General features: G+C 47.5%; 1 protein-coding gene across 2 annotated transcripts; it reads left to right on the top strand.

Annotated features, from left to right (window-relative positions):
* Positions 1-18789: 18789 nt before the first annotated feature.
* Positions 18790-25751, top strand: LOC125536552 (protein TIME FOR COFFEE). Of its 2 annotated transcripts, XM_048699790.1 has the most exons (12): positions 18790-19602; positions 19694-19845; positions 19936-20260; positions 20353-20758; positions 20878-20929; positions 21092-21181; positions 21303-21558; positions 21648-21717; positions 21808-21892; positions 21977-22414; positions 22520-25169; positions 25281-25751. In XM_048699790.1, the coding sequence occupies exons 1-12, from the start codon at positions 19101-19103 to the stop codon at positions 25286-25288; spliced, it is 5034 nt and encodes a 1677-aa protein (XP_048555747.1). In that variant the 5' UTR covers positions 18790-19100; the 3' UTR covers positions 25289-25751. The 2 variants fall into 2 exon arrangements, with proteins under 2 accessions (XP_048555747.1, XP_048555746.1); XM_048699789.1 differs by lacking the exon at positions 25281-25751 and having other exon boundaries at positions 22520-25249.
* Positions 25752-26517: the final 766 nt, after the last annotated feature.

A 26517-nucleotide genomic window follows, 5' to 3' on the forward strand; every position in this document is an offset into this window, starting at 1 on the left:
CATTATGCTAAGCTAACGAATGGGTCTTGTCCATCACATCATTCTCTAATGATGTGATCTCGTTTATCAAATGACAACACATGTCTATGGTTAGGAAACTTAACCATCTTTGAGTAACGAGGTAGTTAAGTAGAGGCATACTAGGGACACTCTGTTTGTCTATGTATTCACACATGTACTAAGTTTCCGGTTAATACAATTCTAGCATGAATAATAAATATTTATCATGATATAAGGAAATATAAATAACAACATTATTATTGCCTCTAGGGCATATTTCCTTCAGATGCCGCCGAAGCGCCCCATCGGAGGGAGTGGTGACGCCGAGGCTGCTAAAGCATTGGAGCACGGCGTGGAGATGGAGACAGAGGTTACCGTCAGCGCTGGCGAGTTATCGCTGCACCCTGACATCATCGACGGCGTCGAGCTTCCACAGCCGGAGGCAGAGTTCCACACCGACTCTGGTGACGACCCCGATGACGACTCCGACTCCGACTCCGATGACCACTTCGGCAATGACTCCGATGACTACGGCTAGCTGGTTAGTCATCTATACCCATTTATGTGTCAAATAGATCATAGGGTTTCTCTGGTTACTCTTGCCTCCCCTGGTTTGGAATAGAAATCCTATGGTTATGTTCTCCCAATCCATGAAATCTGAGTAAGTTTCGTTAGATCTGCGTAGTGTATTGATTGTTTGAATGGTACAAGTGATAAGTGATTAGTTGTTTCATATGTGCAAATGATTTCTGCTAGTAATCCGACCAGGGTTAGTGTTCATGCTTATAATTCCTAGCCAGGACTTGACAATTGATTTTGAATGACCTGCATAGGTTTGTGCCATTATTTTCTTCAAGATTGGTCTGTACATAGACGAATGTGCTTAAAAATCGAACCATAATATCTGGATATGTATAAATAAATAGCCATAAATTCCTAATCCTACTTCACGACATGTAATCTTTGATTTGATGCCAAATTTATTTTACTATTTGTATAGGTGCTGTCTGACGATGTGGACAACGAGGATGAAGGTGTCCAAAGGAGGTACAAGAGGCAAATTCTGAGGGAGCTTTATGCGGGAATGCATAATAGGCGTATTAGGACCTGGAACGGCGGCTATCGATGCCCATTTTGTAACCAGAAACTTCATGACGCATATCTAAGTGTTCTAGCGCATGCAAGAGGACGCGTCGTTGGCTCCTTCAAGCAGAAGTATTCTCGCATGGTGGCGCACAGCGCGTACGCTGAGTACCTGGAGAAGCTTCAGGATCATGCCGACATGTGAGATGAGATGTGGGATGGATCGAACTATGTACGCTTGAATATGCTTAATGACGGTTGAACTATGTACTTATGGTTGAACTATGCTTATGTACGTGTACGCTTATTATCTATGTCTGAGTATGTTAAATATTTGGTCAAAATTTGGTAAAAATTACAAAGAGGGACCAATAAACCAGGACGGAGGTAGTACGTCAATCACACACGGTTCCCAAAATTGGAACCATGTGCAATGACTTTCATTTTGCATGTTGCGTCAATCACACATGGTTCGCTCTAGCAAACCATCACCCCAAAAATTCTTTGTGGGATAGAAAACCATCACCATCCAATTTAAAAAAAAACCTCACCATCCCCACATCACAAAACCCCTCACCCCGCCTGCCACCCCCTTCCGGTACGTTCCTCATTCACACCTGCACAAGCTCCTCCGCGTCTATGCCATGGCACCGCCTATCGCGGCGGTAAACACTTAGCTTGATGCCTGGCGCTGCCGCCAGGCTGCCGGCAAAGCCCACCGCATTTTGCCACTTCCGCTTGCCGCTGCCTATCGCCATCGACTTTCTCGATGCTGCTCACGGTCGACCCAGCTCTGCTCGGTTGGGGAATCTGCCGTACTTAGGGTTCTTTCTCATGGATGACAAGGTAACTAATTTAATGAGATATTATCTCATCTCTTATTCCAGTTCATCTGCCTCCTTTAATCACCTGACGGAAATTGCCGTGAATTCATTTTTATTCGAGCTGATTTGAGGGTTTTCTTTCATTCATAGAATCTAAAGTGCGCCCACACTTCAAGACTTTGCGACCTCCACCAGAGATTCCATCTCATCGTACCAGATAACTTGAGGGCGCGCGCGATATGTTCAATCTCACCCTAAATCGGTTGGCATGACCTACTTTCCTGAACATATTCTAAATATTGCTACATTTGGATAAAAGGTGCCACATGCACCATATACGTCAAAGGGGATCCCCCCTCTTCTTGCTATATTAGGAAAATTAATGATGTATTGTTCTTTCGATTACTCTCATATTTCCATGACATCATGTTTACCCTATCTGTTTAATTATAGATTTTTGTCCTTCGATTTCAACTGATGTACAGTTCTTTCAATTTGGGCCATATTTGCATGTTACCATATTTTCTTTAACAATCCTACCATTTTCTACAGCACATCCCTTGCTACGCAACAGATTATGTAGTGCACAATTTTTCCCTTTACATAGATCAAGGTTGCACGGATGTCATACTGCATACAAACCATGGATTTACAATAATTGCTACCGTAAGACTTGATGAACATGGTGATTCCTATTTTGGTACTGGCTTTTGGAAAGAAATTTCTAAGTTTTATGTACTGAAAGATGACACTAAAATTGCACTGCACATAAAAGGGCCTGGTCATGAGATATATGCTAACTTCCCCGACAAAATCATCCGTCCAGACTTTGTTCAAAGTAAGTTTTCTTTTCAACTATCTGCATGTTGACTTACCCAGCAATGTCAAATGAATTGTGTAGTATTTAAGCAACCAATTGTTATTCCCTTTTCTTACTATATTCCTACATAATAACTTCTAGTTACCAATACACTTCTCTATTACCCTATTTTAACTAAATATTCCATGTACTCTCATTTCTATCAAAAAGCGCCACTGACAATGAGACTCTGGAGGTGGCGAACGAGGCTGCCAACAAGCGGAGGCGGGGCAAGCTAGAACCGCAAGCGACTCTTGCAGGCCTAGACTTCATCAGCAGCCTCCCCGATGATATGTTGAGAGTCATCATCTCCCTCCTCCCAATCAAATATGGGGCGCGGACAATCGTCCTTCCCGATGGTGGCGCCCCCTATGGAACTCCAGCCCTCTCGATCTCATCGACACCCATGAGCTCTGCCATGGCTATTGCAAAAGCTTGGATGCGTTCTCCAAGATCCTCGGCAGTCACCTTGGCCCAACCAAAGGCCTTAAAATGGGCAAGTTCCGTTCCAACGGCAAGGACCGAGCCAAGCTTGACAACTGGTTCTGATCACCCGCCCTAGATCAGCTCAAGGAGCTCACTTTTGATGATGGACCTATGCGGTCGCTGCCAACGTCCACACTCCGCCTCGCGCCCACGTCGCGCGTCACCAAGTTTAGGAACTGCCATCCCCCCCCCCCCCCCCCCCGTTAATGACGCGCACGCTCTTATTCTATCACGACTGAAGCACCTCGAGCTCGTCGTCGTCTACCTCTCAAACGGTGACATGGATCGCCTGCTCCGTGGTTGTATTGCACTCGAGTACCTTCGTCTTCAGGCAATCAATGGGTTGAGTACCTTCCACATCACCTCCATGACCCTCCGGACTATTTATGTGTGTTGCTGGTGCGGCAGGAAGACATCACAAGATGTGTACCACGATATGGTCATTGAGGACATGCCCGCACTTGAGAGATTACTTGTAGTTGATCAAGAAGGTCCAACAAGAATCAATGTCATTTCTGCGCTGAAATTGACAGTGGTGGGCTACTCGTCTAACAAATACTCCGAACTTGTTATTGGATCCACACCCGTTCAGATACAACAGCCGCCTTCTACCTCTTCTTCTACAAATTAACATTATTTTTAATTTTTAAGATGTTTGTTAGTCTGTCATTCAGAAAATGATTCCGACAAGCTTGACCCCGAAATTGCGCACAATGAAAGTCTTGGCACCTGTAGGATCTAGAAGTAGATGTGTCTAGAGGGGGGTGATTAGACACTTAGTGCTAAAGTTGCAATTTTTAAGCTTTTTCGGTTTAAGTGGAGTTTAGGCACAATTTCAACACACATAATACATATCAAGCAACCATGCAAAGAGTATATGATCAGCGGAATGTAAAGCATGCAACTTGCCAAGAATGTAAGGGGAAGGGTTTGAAGAGATCAAACACAATTGGAGACACGGATGTTTTTCCTGTGGTTCGGATAGGTGGTGCTATCCTACATCCACGTTGATGGAGACTTCAACCCACGAAGGGTAACGGTTGCGCGAGTCCACATAGGGCTCCACCCAAGGGCAACGGTTGCGCGAGTCCACACAGGGCTCCACCCACGAAGGGTCCACGAAGAAGCAACCACCCACAAAGGGTCCACGAAGAAGCAACCTTGTCTATCCCACCATGGCCATCGCCCACGAAGGACTTGCCTCACTAGCGGTAGATCTTCACGAAGTAGGCGATCTCCTTGCCCTTACAAACTCGTTGGTTCAACTCCACAATCTTGTCGGAGGCTCCCAAGTGACACCTAGCCAATCTAGGAGACACCACTCTCCAAGAAGTAACAAATGGTGTGTAGGTAATGTACTCCTTGCTCTTGTGCTTCAAATGATAGTCTCCCCAACACTCAACTCTCTCTCATAGGATTTGGATTTGGTGGAAAGAAGATTTGAGTGGAAAGCAACTTGGGAAGGCTAGAGATCAAGATTCATATGGTAGGAATGGAATGTCTTGGTCTCAACACATGAGTAGGTGGTTCTCTCTCAGAACATATGAGTTGGAATGACGTGTGTGTTCTGATGGCCCTCTCACAGAATGAGAAAGAGGTGGAGGGGTATATATATAGCCTCCACACAAAATCCAACCGTTACACAGTTTTCCAATCTCGGTGGGACCGAATCAACAAACTCGGTCGGACCGAAAATGTAAACCTAGTGACCGTTAGGAATTTCGGTGGGACTGACATGCAACTCGGTAGGACCGATTCGGTTAGGGTTTGGGCATAACGTAATCTCGGTGAGACCGATTACACAAACTCGGTGAGACCGAATTTGGTAATTAGCTAACCAGAGAGTTGGTCAGGCAAACTCGGTGGGACCGATTTGCTCTTTCGGTGAGACCGAGTGGAACTCGGTGAGACCAAAAAGTTACAAAGGGGAAACACTGAATTTACATTGCAATCTCGGTGGGACCGATTCGCTCTTTCGGTGGGACCGAAAAGTTACGAAAGGGAAACGGAGAGTTTGCAACCCCATCTCGGTGAGACCGAGATCCTTATCGGTAGAACCAAATTGCTAGGGTTTGGCAGTGGTTAATGACAAGTGAAACTCGGTGGCTCCGGATAGGAAGAATCGCTAGGACCGAGTTTGGCTTAGGGTTTTAGGTGATATGTGGATATGGGAAAGTAGTTGAGGGTTTTGGAGCATATCATTAAGCACATGAGCAAGAGGCTCATTAAGCAACACCTCATCCCTCCTTGATAGTATTGGCTTTTCCTAAAGACTCAATGTGATCTTGGATCACTAAAATATAAAATGAAGAGTCTTGAGCTTGAAGCTTTAGCCAATCCTTTGTCCTTAGCATCTTGAAGGAGTTCCCACAACCTTTAGTCCATGCCACTCCATTGTTGAACTTATCTGAAACATGCTAGAGAAATGTTAGTCCAACAAGAGATATGTTGTCATCAATTATCAAAACCACCTAGGGAGCACTTGTGCTTTCAATCTCCCCCTTTTTGGTAATTGATGGCAACATACATCAAAGCTTTAGATAAAGATATAAAGAACAACAAGTAAAGCTTTGGAAGGACATGTAACAAGCATAGGCTCCCCTCATGTATGCACTCATGTAAATGTGAAATATAGAGGCATGTGAGAGCATAACCATGACAGAGTAGGCAATGTGTTACATGTCATCTTGGCCATATGCATCAGAGCAAAAGATTATCAAGGAAAATACCTTCATGCTCATGAGTCCTTCTTGCAAACAGTATGTACATAAGCAAGAACTCCTCATACTCATGATTTTGATGCATATACTTACCTTGTGGTCTTGAGTTGGCTTAGGATGGAATGAACCTGCACAAACAAGGTTAGATAACACAGGTACATCCACTAGCCAGAGCAAACAAAAGAAACCACAAGAATACCAAGACTGGGATGACATGTAGAGAGTGAGTACAAGGTACCACATTGAATTCAACATGTCCCCAAGAATAAAGATATGCAATGAATTTGACTGATTTTTTCCTTAGGTGTCTTGCTCCCCCTGAATCTGACATGGGATATTGGGAGAAGATAGGAAACAGAAAATCAGAGCTGAAAGATATGAATAGAACTAAATTCAAATGAGTTCATATGAACATGTCTTTCCCCCAAAAAGACATGTGGCATCTCTCCTCTTGAACATCAAGCATCTGGGATCCTTGAGTATTCTCTCCCCCTTAGTACTTTCTCCTTTGTAGGTGATAAGCTTTTGATGTGATCTCTCTCTCTCTCTGATGATAAGCTTTGATGTGATCTCTCTCTCCCCCTTTGACATCAATTTCCAAGAAGGTTTTTCCTGGAATCCGTCGAATAGGTTTGGTCCTTGAGATTCAGTACAAAGCAGGGAATAAAACTGTGATGCTTGTAGAGGACAAGATTCATTGAGTGGAGCTGGATCAGAAGAAATATAGAATATGTGGCAAACTGTTTTTCCTGTTGCGAAATCGGTGGCACCGAGTGGCATGTTTCGGTAGTACCGAAGGGATTCGGTTGGACCGAAAATGGCAATTCGGTGAAACCGAGTTCATCACAGAGAAAAACACTTGTCACCTCAGCTCACTAGTCAAGTAAGATCTCACAAAGATTTGCAATGAATTAGCTGAAAGATTTGCAAGGAATTTGATGCAGAAATATGCAGAACAAAAACCAAAAAGAAAAGAGTGAAAGTTTCTAGATGAAGTTTTTTTTTGAAAAGAAGAAGACAAATATGCAAGGGACAAATGCAATAACTCAGAAAAGAACACAAGAGAACTTCATCTAGAATTGGGCGGTGACATAGTCACCTATGTTAGAGTATATTGACTTAGGAGTCAAGTGAGAACACTTGATCATAGGTCATACTCATCGTTTAAGCTCAAAATGGGGTTACCATTTTTCGTTTAAGCATCTTGATGTATTCACATCTTGTTGAGTTGCTTTGACTCATGTCTTGGAGTAAAGCTTCTCTAAGATGGAATAACATACCTTGGGTGATGTGGTTCTTGCTCATGTAGTTGAACTTGTGTGGGTGCTCAAGGTTGATGTAGCTCATCGAGAGTTGGGAGCACCATTTGGAGTTTGAGTTCATCTACCTACATGGGTTAGTTCTTGCAAGGAAAGCACTTGTGCATCCAAAAATGACAATCATGAAGCTTAATATAGAATTTGTCAAAGGATATGTTTGAATGGTTTTGTGCTTCCTTGTCTTCAACCACTATTGTGTAGAGTCTTGGTGATGTAGAGATTGCTCAAGATATGAGTGAGTCGCAATCTCATGGAATTAGATTCAACCAAGCACCTACATGGGTTAGACAACATGCAAGGTGCAAATATATCCAAGACATAAGGATAGTTATCATAAGAGATATATCATGGATTAGTCATAAGCTCATGTCTTGCATGTATCCAATGGAGTTTCTACTCCAAGTTCGAAGCATCAATGATGTTCAATTCTCCTCTCAACCTGCAAAACGCTTTCTCATCAAGTGGTTTAGTGAATATATCCGCTAATTGCTTATTAGTGCGAACATGCTTAAGATTGATGTCACCCTTAGCAACATGATCTCGAATGAAATGATGACGAACTTCAATATGCTTAGTTCGAGAATGTTGTACAGGATTATGACCAATTTTGATAGCACTTTCATTGTCACAAAGCAGTGGAACATGTTTCACATAAATCCCATAATCTTTAAGAGTTTGGGTCATCCAAAGTAATTGAGCACAACATGAACCAGCGGCAATGTATTCCGCTTCGGCGGTGGATAAGGATACTGAGTTTTGTTTCTTGGAAGACCAAGACACAAGAGATCTACCAAGAAATTGACAAGTACCCGAAGTGGACTTTCTATCAACCTTGTCTCCGGCATAATCCGAGTCAGAATAGCCAACAAGATCAAAAGAAGACCTCTTAGGATACCAAATGCCAAAATTTGGTGTATGGATTAAATATCTCACTATCCTTTTCACAGCCTTAAGATGACAATCTTTAGGAGCAGCTTGATATCGTGCACACATGCACACACTTAGCATAATATCGGGACGTGAAGCACATAGGTATAACAATGAACCAATCATAGAGCGATAAACCTTTTGATCAACCGGTTCACCATCTTTGGTCAAATCATTATGTCCACTAGTAGGCATGGGTGTAGACATACCTTTGCATTCTTGCATATTGAACTTCTTGAATAAGTCCTTGGTGTACTTTGTTTGAGAGACAAATGTACCTTCCTTAGTTTGCTTGATTTGCAACCCGAGAAAGAATTTGAGTTCACTCATCATAGACATCTCAAACTTCTCTGACATTAGCTTTCCAAACTTTTCACTAAAGAGAGGGTTAGTTGAACCAAATATGATATCATCAACATAAATTTGGCATACAAATAGTTCTCCATTAACCCTTTTAGTAAAAAGAGTAGAATCAATTTTACCAATTTCAAAACCACTTGTAGTAAGGAACTTGGTCAAGCATTTATACCATGCTCTAGGAGCTTGTTTAAGACCATAAAGAGCTTTGTGAAGTTTGTAAACATGATTTGGTTTCTTAGGATTGATAAAGCCGGGAGGTTGTTTGACATAAACTTCCTCCTCTATTTCACCATTTAGAAAAGCACTTTTAATGTCCATTTGGTACAAGGTGATATTATGGTGATTAGCATAGGCAAGTAAGATGCGAATGGACTCAAGTCTAGCAACGGGAGCATATGTCTCACCATAGTCCATACCTTCGACTTGTGTGTATCCTTGGGCGACGAGACGTGCTTTGTTGCGAACCACTTGTCCATCTTCATCTTGCTTGTTACGAAACACCCATTTGGTACCAATGATGTTGTGGTTGTTGTCGGGCTTCTCGACCAATGTCCAAACTTGGTTTCTCTCAAAATTATGTAGCTCTTCATGCATAGCGTTTATCCAATCTAGATCTTCCAATGCTTCTTCAACCTTCATAGGTTCAATGCTAGAGATGAATGAATAGTTTTCACAAAAGTTAGCTAAACGAGTTTTTGAGCGAGTGATTCTCCCGGTTTGTATATCATTGAGGATTTGCTCGACGGGATGATCTTTGGCAATTCTTGCTCGAACTCGTGAGAGCTTTTGCTTGGGTCTTCGTTGAGCATCTTCTTCATCTTGTTCTTCTTCTTGGCCTTCTTCATTGTTGACGTCGTCGTTCTCTTGTCGTGGTGGAGAAGGAGGTTGTTGATGTTCGTCTTGACGTATTTCCTCATTTTCTTCATCTTGATGTGTCCCACTTGTGGATGCTTCCGTGTCGATTCTTGGTTCACCTTGTCGTGAAGTAGAAGCTTCCACTTGGACGGATGAAGTACTCTCCTTCACCTCCGTTGGACGAATTTTGCCAATGGACAAGTCTTGAATTGCTTCTGAAGGGTCTTTGTCTCCTACATCAATTGGCAATTGCTCTACTTGCGAGCCATTAGATTCATCAAACTTCACATCTACCGTCTCTTCAACCTTTCGGGTGAAATTGTTATAGACACGGTAAGTGTGAGAGTTTGAGCCATAACCAAGTAGAAAACCTTCATGAGATTTAGGAGCAAACTTTGAACGACGATGCTTATCAAGAATGTAGCACTTTGAGCCGAATACTCGAAAGTATCCAACTTGAGGTTTGTTACCGGTGAGAAGCTCGTATGCCGTCTTGCCGAGTAGCTTGTGAAGGTATAAGCGATTTGTTGCGTGACAAGCTGTCTCAACCGCTTCTGCCCAAAAGTGCTTTGGCGTCTTGTATTCATCAAGCATCGTTCTTGCCATTTCGATGAGCGTCCGGTTCTTCCTCTCAACAACTCCATTTTGTTGAGGTGTGTACGTAGCCGAGAACTCGTGTGAAATCCCTTCTTCGTCAAGAAAGGTGTCCACATTTGTGTTCTTGAACTCCGTTCCGTTGTCACTCCGAACCTTCTTGATCTTCACATCAAACTGATTTTGGGCTTTCCTAGCGAAGTTTCTGAAGATCTTCTGGACCTGCGACTTGTCATTAAGAAAGAACACCCAAGTAAATCTTGAAAAGTCATCAACTATAACTAGACCAAAATAATTTCCACCGAGACTCTTGTAGGCGTTGGGACCAAAAAGATCCATGTGAAGTAGCTCGAGTGGCCTCCTTGTGGTCATGATGTTCTTCACGGGATGTCTTCCTCCAACCTGTTTACCTGCTTGACAAGCACTACAAAGTCTATCCTTATCAAATATGACATCGTTGACTCCAAGGATATGATTTCCTTTAATAAGCTTGTCAAGGTTTCTCATGCCAACGTGACCTAGTCGTCTATGCCATAACCAACCTTTTGAGGATTTAGCAACAAAGCAAGTTTTAGGTTGTGCCTTTTTAGAGAAATCAACAATGTAAAGATCACCTCTACGCATACCCGTAAAGACCATTTTATGATTGTCTCGACGAAATACTTGGCAATCTACCTCAGTAAATAGGACATTCAAACCGAAATCAGCAAGTCTAGATACTGAAAGTAAGTTGTAGCCAAGAGATTCAACGAGCATGACATTTTGAATGGAACTATCATGTGAGATGGCCACCTTACCAAGGCCAACCACTTTACCCTTTGAATTATCACCAAAGGTGACATATTTTCGAGGGCCGTCATTTTCAGCAAGCTCACGAAACATCTCTTCATCTCCGGTCATATGATCAGTACATCCACTATCAAGAACCCATTCCTTTCCTCCTGATTCATATCCCCGAAGATTTGCCATAAGACCAAAATGTCTCATTGCATCATCAAGATCGAATTCACTATCATCATCATCATAATATTCATGTTCATCATGATCTTGTGATTCATCATTTCCTAGAGAGGGTAATTCATCAGATAAATGATCATCAAAGTGGTCACTTTTATGAATTCTTATAGCTTTGAGTATGATATCATTAATGATTCCAACATCTCCTTTAGCATGCTTAAGATTGGCAAGTTCAAAAAGACATTTACCAAAACTAGGATCACTAGAGTTCATCTTACTCAAGGCAATAGATTTATGGAGAATTTCATCCAAAGTTTTCAAGGAATAATCGGGAAATCGTTCCTCAAGAAATTTCCATATGGTATAGGCACAATTGTGAGTAGGCAAACTAGCAATCAAATTTTTGGGCAATCCTCTAATGATGAGCTCAATAGTTCTAAGATTGCGAATCATGTCAATATCTTCATCTAGGGTAGGATGCAAGGGATCAATATGGGGTGCACAAGGGCTAGCAATATACTTGTTCAAATGATATTGATTGAAGATTACAAGCATCTCATTTTTCCACTCATGAAAATACTCTCCCTCAAGAATAGGCACTCTATGTCTAAGACTCCCTAATGTAGACACATCCATCTTCCTCCAATGGTGATTAAACCAAGGCAATGGAGACCAAAGCTCTGATACCACTTGTAGGATCTAGAAGTAGATGTGTCTAGAGGGGGGTGATTAGACATTTAGTGCTAAAGTTGCAATTTTTAAGCTTTTTCGGTTTAAGTGGAGTTTAGGCACAATTTCAACACACATAATACATATCAAGCAAGCATGCAAAGAGTATATGAGCAGCGGAATGTAAAGCATGCAACGTGCGAGAATGTAAAGAGAAGGGTTTGGAGAATTCAAACGCAATTGGAGACACGGATGTTTTTCCCGTGGTTCGGATAGGTGGTGCTATCCTACATCCACGTTGATGGAGACTTCAACCCACGAAGGGTAACGGTTGCACGAGTCCACACAGGGCTCCACCCAAGGGTAACGGTTGCGCGAGTCCACACAGGGCTCCACCCACGAAGGGTCCACGAAGAAGCAACCACCCACAAAGGGTCCACGAAGAAGCAACCTTGTCTATCCCACCATGGCCATCGCCCACACAGGACTTGCCTCATTAGCGGTAGATCTTCACAAAGTAGGCGATCTCCTTGCCCTTACAAACTCCTTGGTTCAACTCCACAATCTTGTCGGAGGCTCCCAAGTGACACCTAGCCAATCTAGGAGACACCACTCTCCAAGAAGTAACAAATGGTGTGTAGGTAATGAACTCCTTGCTCTTGTGCTTCAAATGATAGTCTCCCCAACACTCAACTCTCTTTCATAGGATTTGGATTTGGTGGAAAGAAGGTTTGAGTGGAAAGCAACTTGGGAAGGCTAGAGATCAAGATTCATATGGTAGGAATGGAATGTCTTGGTCTCAACACATGAGTAGGTGGTTCTCTCTCAGACATATGAGTTGGAATGGTGTGTGCGTTCTGATAGCTCTCTCACAGAATGAGAAGGAGGTGGAGGGGTATATATAGCCTCCACACAAAATCCAACCGTTACACAGTTTTCCAATCTCGGTGGGACCGAATCAATAAACTCGGTCGGACCGAAAATGTAAACCTAGTGACCGTTAGAGATTTTCGGTGGGACTGACATGCAAGTCGGTAGGACCGATATGGTTAGGGTTTGGGCATAACGTAATCTCGGTGAGACCGATTACACAAACTCGGTGAGACCGAATTTGGTAATTAGCTAACCAGAGAGTTGGTCAGGCAAACTCGGTGGGACCGATTTGCTCTTTCGGTGAGACCGAGTGGAACTCGGTGAGACCGAAAAGTTACAAAGGGGAAACACTGAGTTTACATTGCAATCTCGGTGGGACCGATTGCATATCTCAGTGGGACCGAGAATATTGCAATAGGTAACAGAGAGTTTGCAATCCCATCTCGGTGAGACCGAGATCCCTATCGGTAGGACCGAATTGCTAGGGTTTGGCAGTGGCTTATGTCAAATGAAACTCGGTGGCGCCGGATAGGAAGAATCGGTACGACCGAGTTTGGCTTAGGGTTTAGGTCATATGTGGATATGGGGAAGTAGTTGAGGGTTTTGGAGCATATCATTAAGCACATGAAGCAAGAGGCTCATTAAGCAACACCTCATCCCTCCTTGATAGTATTGGCTTTTCCTAAAGACTCAATGTGATCTTGGATCACTAAAATATAAAATGAAGAGTCTTGAGCTTGAAGCTTTAGCCAATCCTTTGTCCTTAGCATCTTGAAGGAGTTCCCACAACCTTTAGTCCATGCCACTCCATTGTTGAACTTATCTGAAACATGCTAGATCGAAATGTTAGTCCAACAAGAGATATGTTGTCATCAATTATCAAAACCACCTAGGGAGCACTTGTGCTTTCAGCACCAGAATCTATCGGCCCCAACCTAGAGCAAGTTGTCAGTTTCTTGAGATACTTTCCGTTCCCGGAGAAGCTATATATTGAGGTGATGTGTCTTTCCTGTTAAATGTTAACCATAAGGGAGTTAAATTTGTGACACCTTTTTCCAAGTTTACAATGAAAATGTACTATGATTTCTGAAGGTTCTTTTGGATGATTTCAGTACATACATGTCCCCCCCATATTGGTTGCTTGATCCATATGGTTACAATCAATAAGCATTCCTCCTTTGGGTTCATCTGTACTAGTTTTCTGAGGGAACTTTTCATCCACTCCAACCTCTTGTGAAGAAGGCTACATTTTTCTAGAATGTAATCAAATGCCCATGTTAATCATGTCAGATCGAAGATGGCATGTTAGTGCATTTTACAAATCCTGCAAACCAAATAGGCCTATAGTAATGTTCAAAACTGCATGTAGGCACTAACACATTTTCTTATTTTGCAGATAAGATTAGGTCCAGTGGTGGATAATGTGATACAATATAACAATCACGTCGAATGGCCAGATCCGCCTCTCTCAAAAATTACTTTGAACTCATACTGAGGGACCCCACCGGAGATTATATTCGCTAGGTTCTTTGTTCTCAGAGTAAGGGTGCTGAAGTAAATGAGGTTTGCCCTACATTTATTTCGTAAAAATGAATGGTTTGTTGATCAGCGTCGGCGCCTGTGGCAGAATGGAGTAGGCTCCAAAAATGCAGAATTTCATTTTGGAACTTCGGATGACAGAGTAATCGGAAGTCATCGTGTCAACCCTATACATGACTTCTCAGTGGCTGACCCCTTTGCAAAAATTGTGAGATTTCGAAACCAGACTTAGAAGCGGTGGTGTTAGTTTGAACCTCTCTGATATCCATGTTCAGCGGATCAGCGCGAGCGTTTACAACTGATGAGCTGAATTTCATTTCTAATATCAGTCTGAACCTTGTAATCTTCAAATTTGAGCCATATAACTCTGGAATTTGAACCTTGTAATATTTTGAGTTTTTGTGGTACAATCGTTGAAATGGCATCATATGAGACTCATATATTGCTAGCACTATTTTGACCTCAATATGCAATGGTCTTAGATTTTATTATCCATTCTCGAATCTGTTTATCTTGTCGATCTCACAGCACACGATATGTATAGCTAACTTGACTGCGATCTTCGACATTATTGCATGCAGTTGGTTTCTTCCACCATGTGCATTGTAGAGCACAGAATTAATTATCGCACTCGAGTGTCCATCATCACACCCTTCTGTGTAATTTTGACCTCATCACCCATGGGTAAACTTATGACCGAAGTCATTCCACACACTTCATTTTTACAATGCCTTTTGCCAATAAATGCCCATGATTTGTCCCTCTTCTAGCCGCAGTGTGGCCAAACTAGCCGTGCGGGAAGCTTGCGCGGTAAATAGCGCGGTAGCGCGGGAACAGGCTCACTGACTATACATTTGGTGCCTCTTCGAGCCCATGCGTGCGGTGCGGTGTTGTCAAGCGTGCACTGGAATCCTCCGCTATGAACGTCGTGACAAGACGTGACGATTATAGGCCGGCCGGCCCCCATTTATTACAGCGGGCATTTAACCCTTGTGTCTCTTCAACCTTTCGATCGCTCATCACCATTGCAAGAAGCACACTCACCATGAGAAATTCTTAGAGGGTATCCTGCGCGGCTCCAATGGCACTCCGAGCGGCTGCCGACGACGAGTAGCAGTTCAACATGTGTGCCGTGGTGGACACCCACAGAAGGTTCATGGACCTCTCGGTGGTGTACACCAACGACCCGGTCTGGGTGGAGCACTTCATCCACATCATGGAGCTGTTGCTTGCCGAGGAGAAGTACAAGGTGGTCGGGTTCGACCTCGAGTACACCCGCGCTCGTTCCGGGTCTCGTCCCAAGGTCGTCATCGCCTAGATGTGTGTGCACCGCCATGTACTCGTCTACCACTACTGCCTGGACACAAGTCCTTGCGAGCGTTTCGCTAGGTTTGTCAACAACCCCCACTACATGTTTACTACGGTGGACATCACCAACGATGTAAAGGCGCTCGAGAATTCGGGCATCGCCTGCCAGAATCTTGTCGACATCTAGGGCCAATACAAGATCTGGGGCAGCAAGGAGCATGAGAAGGACTCACTGGTTCACCTCGCCGAGGCCATCATCGACCCCTACTACAGAGACACGAAGGATTCATGCAACAAGGACAAGCGTGCCTGACACTCGGCCTGGATGGAGAAACTCGACAAAGCTCACGTCGTGTACGCGGCCAAGGAGGCATACATGAGCTACGACATGTACATGCGGATCGTTGACATGAGGAAGTGCCTCCTTCCCCAAAATGGTCAGGGATCCAGCCGGAAGCAGAGCAATGGCAAGTGTCATCGCAACAATAAGTAGATGATTAGATCCTCGTTTCTCCTACTTTAGTATGCATGTAATTGCTTACTTTGGTGCGTGGAAATGTTATGTGTGTAGTCATTTGTGTAATTGTATATTTAATTTGGTTATGCAATGTTGTTTTTTTAAGTATATATGTTGATGCTTGTGCGGACAAAGAAAATCACATGGCACACGGACTAAACAATGGAACCTGTTGGTGATGTTTTCATCAACCACTCACAATTGTATACCAGCAATCCTTTGCTCACAACACACACGGCTTGTTAGTAGTAATCGACTATGTTGTTATCGGTCTTCGCACACGTTTTCGATTATAAACCTGTTTGCCGCGTATCACACACATATTATTAAGTTGAACCGTTTCTGTTCTCATGTCTTAACGCAAACAGTTCATCCGAGTGAACCGCATGTCGTATATCGCACACACCTTGATCTGGCCGACCGTTTCTTTTGTGTTGCCTAATCATAAACAGTTCTTCCGAGTGAACCGTATGTTGTACATCGCACACACCTTCATCTCGCTGCCCGTTTTTTTGTGTTGCCTAATCACAAATAGTTAATTGAGCTGAACCGTATGCCTTGCATCGCACACGCAACTAAAATCTGAACCATGTTTGATGCATCCTCCATCGCAAACATTTTGCATCTTTTTGACGGGTTTTTTACACCATCGTTTGTGATTATGGCATCGCACACAGTTTCGTCGAAGGGTCTCTGATCGTACTGTCACGTTAGCAGCATCCTGCAGTAGTGATACCCTATATTTTAATGCTCCGTCAGGTACATGGGCGACAGCCGCAACTCCGTCTCCCGCGACTCCTCCATGTCGGCCTCTGCATCCATCTCCGCTTCGACCTCCTTGAAGAGGGCGTCAGTTGCCGCCCGTTCTTGCCGGATGAATTGCCGGTTGGCCTCTATATAGGCCTCATCCTGGATGGACTCCAGAATGGCCTGCTGCTCCGCCATCTCGTCCGCTTGTGCAACGGCGAACTCCGCCTCCACGTCCTCCATGTTGAAGCCCGAAGCCGCTCTTGCTTTGGCTTCCCAGGCTCGTCCACCTCCTTCTCCACCTTCATCGGAGCCGGCTGCTGCTCCTTTCCCTCATCCTCCTTTGCCCGCTCCTCCTCCTCCGGTTTCGGCAAGTTCGGAGGCAACCCGATAGTGATGCAGGCGGTGCGCGCGGTGCACCTCGCCCGGATCTCCTGCTCGATCTGGTACCGGCGCTCCGACGTGAACATATCGTAGGTGGTTATCTTTTGCCAGACGATGGAGAAGCTGGAGAGCATGCGAAGAGCGACAGAGCGGGAGAGAGGAGGTGGATGGGCTCAGGTAGGCGGCGGGATAGGGTTGGGTGATGCCGGCCGGATTAAATAGTCGGATTTGGTCTCGGGCGGCGAGCCGAAGTAGAACCACACGTCGTTCACACCCTCACCGGAGGAGACGTCCGTCGGACCACCGGATTTTCGGGCGATTTTGTGTGGGACCTCGTCGTCAGTCCAATGTGGCGGACGTGTCCGGGCGCCCTCATATCCGCCCCATATTTGGGTTGACTATGAGGGGTGCCGTTCAGCTCAGATGTTTAAGGCCCATTTGAGGCGCCCGTGTCGGTCGAATATTCATGACCGGACTGTCCACCCGGGCATCTGAGGCCAGTTTGGGGTGCCCGGATGTAGATATATCTTAAGACAAAACAGACGCAAGCGCTCATATATACGCGCACATACTCACCCCTATGAACGCACATACACGCACCCTACCTCTATTAGCATATCGGAAAAGATCGAGTCGGCATATTATCTTAGAGATTTTACGAAGTCACCGTGACGCCTGTAGTCAACTGAAACGCCTTCTACTAAACATCATCACCGAAAATCCTGCAATAAATTCAAGATAAATACGAACACCAAAATTTAAAACCTATGGGCTGAGGAGACCGCTGTTCACTAAAGCAAACAGCGGCAGGCCACCATGCACCCGGTGGCGTCCGGATCCAAAATACGACGCCCCGCACAGCACAGCACCGCACCGCACCGCAGCGAAATTCTAAATTTAAATTTACTGGCGTTTATTAATGATCCAGTTAAGTAACCGCGGCAATCCGCGTACACAATGACATCTTCCGGATCTCCTCCGTGGTTTAATGATATTAAACTAGTGGGTGTTTTCAAGGAATATCTTAATTTCATTGAGAGTAGAAGTAGTAGGCCAGTGGTGCGGTGAAGGTTGGTGGCCGGCGGGCCCCGCCGACGTCACCCGCCCCGCCACGTCGGAGCCCACGAGCAGAACGTTACGCGAAAGAGAAAAAGAAAAGAAAAGAAAAAAAAAAGCGGATGAGACGGGGAGATGCCCGGGCCCGCGCGTGGGCCCCGCCCGCCCCCCACTGCCTGCCTGGAGACTTTCCCTCGTGCCCTTTTAACCCACCCGCAGCGACCGGTGCGCGCAGGCGCCACGTCAGCCGGGTGAAACCCTCCGCACTGTCCAGATCAGGCCCATCCACGCGTGGTGGTCCCCCGGGCCAAAGCCGATCGATGGCGTAGCGCCACTTCTTTATTCTTTTCCTACTTGCTTTATTTATTTTGCGTGGAGTGTTAAGTTTTTTACTAGAGGATAAAAAAATTGGTTGGGGAAGGGAACAAATGGGCGGGGCGTGGCGCCATCACCCACCCACCCACCTGCTATAGCCCGTGGACGGTTCGGGGACTCACCCCGCTCGGCTGCCCCGCCACGTGTCGGCCATCGGGCCATGCTTGTTGCGTAAGGAAGCGTCCACGAGATTTTATCGCGTGTTCCGTTGGGTGCTGGGCGGTGGGGGCGGCCACGGTGGCAGGCGCGGGGGCGGGGCCGTCGGATGCGTGGGGCGGATCCTGGCCGTCGGATGCGGGCATGGGCAGCGACAAAAAGAGGATGAGGCCTAGAAAGCGAGCCACAAGGGGAGGGGAGGAGGCCACACCAGACCAGAGAAGCAGCAGCCATTTCCTTCCAGCCGAGGGAGACGAGACGAGAGGAGAGCACTCTTCCCTCTAGGAGAGGAGTAGCATCGTGAGAGAGAGGGAGAGGGAGGAGATACTCGTGAGCGCGAGGGGAAGGAGAAGGAGAAGGAGGGCGGGCTCTCTCGCTCCCTCCCGCTGCCTTGTCGAGGCGGTTGGTGCGTGGATCTGCGCGGCGGCGGCGGTGCCTGCCGGACGCCGGCGACTAGGCGGGGAGATCGGAGGCGCATGCCTCAGATCTGACATGGAGCGGATCCGGGAAGGAAGGAGGGCCGCACTGGCCATGTCCGGCGGGGCGCCTCCGCCGCGGCGCCGGCTCAGGAGCAACGGCGGCGGCGTCTCCGGCGGCGCGGGGCCGAGGGACTCGCCTCGGTCCGAGAGGAGGCGGGGGGACCGCCTCATGCTCAACGGCAACGGCCGCGACGACGGCGACGACACCTCCGACGACAGCCTCGGCGACGACGACGACGACCCCGACGAGGAGCTCGCCGCCTCCGCGCCCAGGTTCCCGTCGGTGCAGCGCCGGTCACCCAGCACGGCGCCTCCGCCGTCCCCGCCACAGCCTGGCGCCGCGCACCATCACAGCAGCAGCAGCAGCGGCGGCGGCGGCGGCGGTTACAACAACCACCACCACCACGGCCCGCAGTCGATGCACCGGAAGGGGGGCTCCAATCCCAAGGGCCCCATAGTGTGGAAGGCCGCCGACGAAATGATCGGCGTTCCAGTCCCGAGGAAGGCGCGCTCAGGTATGCTATGCACCGCAAAACAAGCAAATTTCCACCCTTGTTGCCGCTTCTCTTTCCCTGATCTCGACGGCGTTCCTCGTGTTTTCCGCAGCTTCTACCAAGAGGTCTTCGCACGAGTGGACAGGCCCCGGCGGTGGGAGCGGCGGCGGCGCCGCTGTAGACGGCTCGCAGATCCAGCGGCCTTCTTCACGGCCGATCTCGCCGGCTTCCACATCGGCCACCGCCCCTGCTCGGAAAAAGCTGGTGCGTTTTTCAGGCCGACACAATCCATCTCCCCTCATGATTCCTTAAACTCTTGCCCTTACTGATTTCCCTCTCTCCGGTGTCTCGCAGAAAACACTTGGCGGCGGTGGGAGCAGCGGCGGTTCTGGGCCTGTACCGAAGCAGCGGCCGTCGCCGGCTTCAGCTCCTTCGGCAGCCCCGCCTCAGCCGCCACCAGCAAAGATTTCCAAGTCGCCATCGTTCATTCAGGAGGAGATCGAGGTCGCCGAGGTGCTATTTGGCCTGACGCGGCAGTTCCCCTGCCCTCCCAAGCAGGAGAACATGAACCACAAGCCGGAGCCCAAGGACGCGCCGGAGGCCAAGTCCGGGAACTCTTCGCCGGCTCCGTCGTCATCTGTCGTCCGGCCGGCAGATTCAGCCTCTCTCACCACTATAGGTGGGCAGCTCGTCAATTTTGATCTTGCAATGATTTTTTGTTGCTAATTTTGGTTTTGTGGGTCTAATAAGCTTCCTCACTGCTTTTGCCAGCCCCAAAGAGGAAGCGGCCACGGCTCGCCAAGTACGACAACGAGAACCGCCCGGCGAGCCCAGCAAAACCGGACACGGCAGAGCCGCCCGCAAGGCCGGAAGTGCTTCCGGTGGCAAGATCAGATGCGAAGCCGTCCGTGTCGGCTGTGGCCGAAAGTGTCGCCAGCACCGCCGCCGCCGCCGCCACCGCTGGCGCGCAGCAGGAGGCTACCCGGGAGCCAGAGAAGAGGGAGGACCACAGAGGAAGAGATCCAGAGCTCCGGGCCAGTGAATCAGATCGACGGGATCCCGGGCCCGAGAGCAGCCGGGCCGAGCCGCCGGCAGCAGCAGTCAAGCCCGACGGCGAGGCTGCTGCGCCGGTCGGCTCTGAGGCCAGGAATGGGGAGGCCACCACCGCGACAAAGAGGTGGGCCATTTGGATTTTTTATATTATTGGTGTTGTGATAACCATTATTGCCTTTGGATTGTGCCGATCTGATTAGTATATTCACGATTTCGCGTGAATTGTTTTATTTTTTTTATCAGTGAGCTGGCATCCGATGGCGCTCGGCAAGAAAAGTTTTGCATTGATCTCATGGTGGGTATATGCTTTCATGTGTGTGGTTGAATTGGTCTTGCGGAATTTGCTGGGCAAAGATTGAAAACGACAATTTTTGCCGCAACTGTTGATTGGCTTTTTTGTTTTCTTTTCAGCCCTTTTTTCATCTCACCTTTTTCTCTCCCCTTGTGCTTGTTCCAGGCTCCCCCTCCTGGGAAGCTATCTCCTGATAGAGATGGCTCTTCCGACCCTGATGCGGATAAGAAGGGATTGGATTCTGAGATGGACGTGGTGGGTGCCTCTGTCTGCTTCAGTTTCACCAATTCTGTTGATTGACCTCCTTAGCGGCTGGAGCATTGGATGTTTGATTCTGATCGGTCCATTTGTTGTTCATCTTTTGCTGGGATTTCAGGCCGGGAGAGGAAATTCTGAAAAGAAAGATGGCGAGAGGACCCGGAGAGGCCTGGAGATCAATCTGGAGGACGAGAAGGCGCAAAGGATTCCGGCGGAGGAGCTTGCTCCAAAGAAGCTCACTCTGCAGCTTGATTTGGAGAAGCCTAGCCAAGGGGACGAAAAGTCGCCATCTGAGCGCAGACAGCCGCCATTGCCGCCACCGCAGCAGCAGCAACACAAGCCCTCAAAGTCCGAGGTCAAGCATGAGAAATCACGTAAGAATTTCGCCTGGTTCTTCCCCATTTTCTCACTGCTTTTGTAAAAGGTGATTCTTTGTTGACTTGGGTTTTTCCTCATCTGGCAGCTCTACCTGCTGCTTCACCGCCTATGCCAATGACCGTAGGCGGCTGGATGGGGACTTTCCCACCTTTTAGGTGAGTTTTCACTGCTATTCGATGTTTTACACGCACTCTTGCTCCCTGAAGGATTTGTGGTCTAAAATCTGTTGTTTCTTACCTTGGCAGTTACATTGCTCCTGTTCCTGGACTATCAGCTCCTGGGCTTCATCATCCTATGGACATCAAGCCAGGGACTTCTGCTGGATTACAGGTTGCTTTCTCACTTAAGCTATGGTGTGGTTTCTGTCTTTGGAGTGAATTTCTTTGCCAAGTCTAAAGGTTTCCTATATTGCAGCATCCTGCATTGCCTCCACTGCCAGTACGCCCCAAGCGCTGCGCTACACATTGTTACATCGCACAGCAGATCCAATACCACCAGCGAATTACAAAGATGAACTCTTTCTGGCCCACAACAGCGGCTGCCGCTGCTGCCGCCGCCGCCACAAGATCTGCACCATTCTTTGGTCCAAGAGGACCATTCAACATGGGCGTCGTTCCACCTGCGGAGGCTGCCTCCCTTCTCGCGAACCCAATGCAGGGGAGCTACCCTGTTCGGGCACACGCCCCGCTGCAAGAAACTAAGGCATCTTCAATGGTGCCTTCTCCTTTCCAGGGGAGCCTCTCCAAGGATAAAGCGGCATCCAGCAGTGCCAGTGTTGCTGAATCAAACCAAAGGAAGCAACCTCCAGCTCTTGAAGCGCAGCAGTCCTCTCCCATGCCACCAAACATGATGGTATGCTTGTCGTGGATTTATGCTATTCATTACTAGTATTTCTTATGGTTCTTTTTGGTATTTTTTTCCTTATATAATTTCCCGTGCACCCTTTGTTTTTTACAGCAAGCGCCAACATTCATCTTTCCATTCAACCAACATGCTGCAGCAGTAGCAGCTGCAACTGCCGCTGCCAATCGAATGGGAGATACAAAATCTTCTGGCACCAGCAGTGCGATGCCATCATCTGCCACTGCCCACGCTTCAGCAGCACACGCTGGTGCATCGGCCATGAACTTGAGCTTTGCCAACTTGCAGCCGGGTGATGCCCAGTTCTTGGCCATCTTACAGAACGGCTACCCATTCCAGCTCGCTGCTGCTCATGCTGGAGGAGCTCCATCATATCGAGGCATGGCACCACCAGGCCCAGGTGTACCGTATTTCAACGGGCATGTCTACTCTCCCCACATGTTGAACCCATCACAGCAGCAAGGTACGCAGCAACAAAATCATCAGAAAAACTCAATGCCAAGCTTGTCTGGTTCCTCTCAGAAGCATCAGCCACAACAATCACAAGGGTTGCTGGGATATGCACCAAATGCTAATGCTGCTGCTGCCGCTGCCGCAGCAGCCGCTGCCAACAGTTCCCAGAGCTATTCGAGCGGCAACCAGCGTCCTGTTCTTCTACATGGCCTCGCTCACCGACAGGATCCAGACAAGACTCTGCAAGATGGCCAGTCAAGTGATGACAAGTCTTCACACCATCAGAAGGGTGGGCATGAACATAATTTTGCTATTCCAATGCATCTTCCAAATTTTGCGTTGATGCCATCTGCTGGCAATCAGAGTGAGAAGAAATCGAATGATCACCACCAGCAGCCACCAACCAGTCGAGGCCAGGGGGTTCGAATTGATCTTGCTTCATCTCAGCCTTTTGTGATGCCCTTTGGTTCCATTGGCGCTCCTGGTTCTGCTCCAAATGGTCTTGACTTCTCGTCATTGGCACAGAACCATCCGCTTTTCCAGAGCCATCAAGAAGCAGGCCGGCATGGTTACCCTCAGCTCAATTTTGCTTCAGCCCAGTCTGTTCAAGGTGCACAGCATAAACCCCAGCATCAAAATGCTGCAGAAGCTAAATCTGTGGCTGGGGATTCATCTTCAACGCCAAGTGCTGGAGATAATGAGAGAAAGAAATCTGCATCTGCAAAGTACCCGAGTGATTCACAGCAGCATTCTCTTTCTTTCTCTAAGCCAGAAAACAAGTCTTTTATGCACCCTTTCCTTGGTAGCAGTGCTAATGAACCCTCAGTCCGCACTTTGAGCCTTATTGGTGCGGAATCTTCGAATGCCTTTGGGTTAGGCAGCAGCAAATCTTCAAGTGCTTCTACTGCAGCAGCTACGTCAGCTGCAGCCCCATCTGCACCGACCATGTCCCAGCAGCAGCAACAGCAGCAAATTCAGCTGCAGCTGCACCAACACCATCAGCACCAGATGCAGCAACAATTCCAGCAGCAGCAACAGCAGCAGCAGCAGCAACTCCAGCAGCAGCAGCAACAGCAGCAACTCCAGCAGCAGCAGCAACAGCAGCAACTCCAGCAGCAGCAGCAACAGCAGCAGCAGCAACAACAACAGCAGCAGCACCAGCAACATATGTTACAGCTTCAGAAACAGCAGCAGCAACAGCAATTGTTTCAAAATCATCTGAACTCTCGCCCCAGGTCTGCTGCTCCGAGTAATGCAAGTGGATACTCTGACCGTTTGAGTGCGACGAACTTTCAGAATTTAATGTATCCATCAAGCGCTTCTCAAGGCGGAGTTCCTGGTCAATCACCTCAATTGAAGGCATCGTCGTCGATGAGAGTGTCAGCTCCACCTTCAGCTGCTTCTGTCCCTGCTGCATCCTCGCCTTCTAATTTGATTATGATGAAGAACAGTGGTCTCCATCAACAAGCAAAAGCTCTGCAGGCTCTCTCCACCCCGAATCACCAGTCACAAAGCATGAGTTCGTCGAAGATTGGCCACTCCCTTACTAATCTTTCTACTGGAGGAGCAGGGGACCTATCTCGATCTTCAAATGCTCCGGTTGCTTCTGGTTCGCCATCTAACTCGGTCTCCAAAAGTACTGGTGGTAGCCCACCTGCATCTGGAAGTGCGAAGGGTGGCCAGCCAGTTGTCCAATTGTCATCACCTCAACAACATGCAGCAAAGAACTCTCCTTCAACTTCTGGATCCAAGTCAGCTTCAACAAATCCCTACAGCAGTATGCCTATGCCATCGATCCTTGGTCAGCAACCAAACATGGCTCACTCTGGTGGTAAGCAGCAGTCACATGGACCCTCATTGAAACAACAGCAGGCGTTCCCACAAGGCCATGGCCACGGCCATTTCTTCATCTCCAATGCCTTTGCGCCACAAGGTCCGCCTCAGCATGTAAATGCTGGAGCTGGTGCTGGCCTCTACCAAAAGCGCTCGGCTGACAAGACGCAGCAGCAGCAGCAGCAGCAGCAGAATGCTGTCTCTGGTTCGTCTGCGATGCTCTCTCTTGGTTCCATGTCGATGTCCACATCTGCGGTTCCAGCCGATGCGGGGAAGGCTCATAGTGCAGCTGGCAGTAACATGAAGGCCAATCTTCATCCAGCGCCTGGTGGTTTTATGCACCTTGCGACAGCGGGGCAATCTGCGAGTGGTTCGCCTCACTCTCACCTTTCAGCGGCACAATTGACGTTTTCAATGCCAATGCCCGTAAAGCCTACCAGTGATCAGAAGCCTGCTGCTGGTAATGGACCTCTATCCATACTTGTATCCCCTGCAGACGTTGTTCCATGTACCGCCACCATATAACTTGACTCAGTTGTTTCGACTAACATAAAACCCTTGTGTTTGTCAGGTAAGTAAAGGACCTAGACGCCAGAGCATGGGAATGCTGCTAATCTGAGTCGGCGAGCTAACTGCTAATTCTGTCGGAAGCTCGGCGCGCGGAAGAAGCGATTGCATGGCAAGAGGCATAGCTGCGAGAGCCGGATCGTCGACGAGGAGGATGATGCACCCATTCCATCCATTCAGGGGCTCTGGCAAATCTGTGGAGTAAAAATGTGGAACGGCTGGCTGATGGGAGTGATACTTGTGTGTAGTAGGTTATCCTCCCATGGTGGAAAGCTGGAGGTGCATAGAAACCCTTTTTTTTAGCAGTTTTATGCAAGATTGTCAAAAGCTGGTCTCTCTCTGAACTTCTCCCCTCCCCTCTCCTCCAAGTGCTGCTCTGCTCTGGTCTGGTCTCTTTAGATTTGTTCTTTTTGTTGTTGTCTTAACTGAAGGAAGAAGGTTTAATTAGTATGCAGGTCAAGGGAAACTTTTGTGATGCTGCTGCTCTTGCCTTCCTCTTTTCTTTCTTTCTTTCTTTCTGTGTTTCTTTCCTTTTTTTTTGTCCATGTGTTTTGTCAATACTCAGATCTGCTTGGATTGTTTTAGAAACAATTTGGGGCAGAGAGGGAAATATCTCTCAAGGAGTAGGAGTAGGAGTAGTAGTATGTTGGATTGTTTTAGAAACAACTGGGGCGGAGGCAGAGAGGCAGATAAGTAGTACTAGTAGTTGTTGCGTAGCATAGCATGAGAGTGACCATGACCTGCCTTTTGGGTGTGTGCGTTGTAATTAGCTAGGTAGCCTTGTAGAAGAAATGAATCAATCAAGGCGGTGGATGGATGGATGGATAATCTTGTTAAGATAGCAAAGCAGAGTAATTCTGGCCTGTGTGATGACTCGGCACTGCAGTGCTCACTCATCCGAAAGTGCTACTCTTTCCGGTGCGCAGTCCGGCACGCCACTCTTCCACTCCGCCATTTGTTAACTTGCCCGGACGGACGGACGGACGCGTGCTGCCGCTATCTTCTTCCTAATCGTACCAATCTTCTATTTATATCTAATCTATCTATCTATCTATGACACTGGGGCTGGATGATGATGATCTCATTCACATGGATCGCTCTCGGCCATCACACGTGTCCGGCCTAACAGCCACCCGACGTGCAGGCTGAAAAGTAAAGTATCTGGAAATTTTTGCCTTGGCCGGGGGACATCGCTTTCCTTTCGCTTGGCGCAATGGCATGGCGTTCCCTCCCTTTCCTGT

Source organism: Triticum urartu, chromosome 2 (assembly GCF_003073215.2).
Source record: "Triticum urartu cultivar G1812 chromosome 2, Tu2.1, whole genome shotgun sequence".
Classification (NCBI taxonomy): domain Eukaryota; kingdom Viridiplantae; phylum Streptophyta; class Magnoliopsida; order Poales; family Poaceae; genus Triticum; species Triticum urartu.

Bases quoted from the DNA above. Each gene is read 5' to 3' on its own strand.
- LOC125536552 (XM_048699789.1), top strand. From the start codon at position 19,101: ATGGAGCGGATCCGGGAAGGAAGGAGGGCCGCACTGGCCATGTCCGGC. The intron at 21,559-21,647 runs GTAAGAATTTCG...CTCATCTGGCAG, and splicing joins GGTCAAGCATGAGAAATCAC to CTCTACCTGCTGCTTCACCG. The intron at 21,718-21,807 runs GTGAGTTTTCAC...TTACCTTGGCAG, and splicing joins GGGACTTTCCCACCTTTTAG to TTACATTGCTCCTGTTCCTG.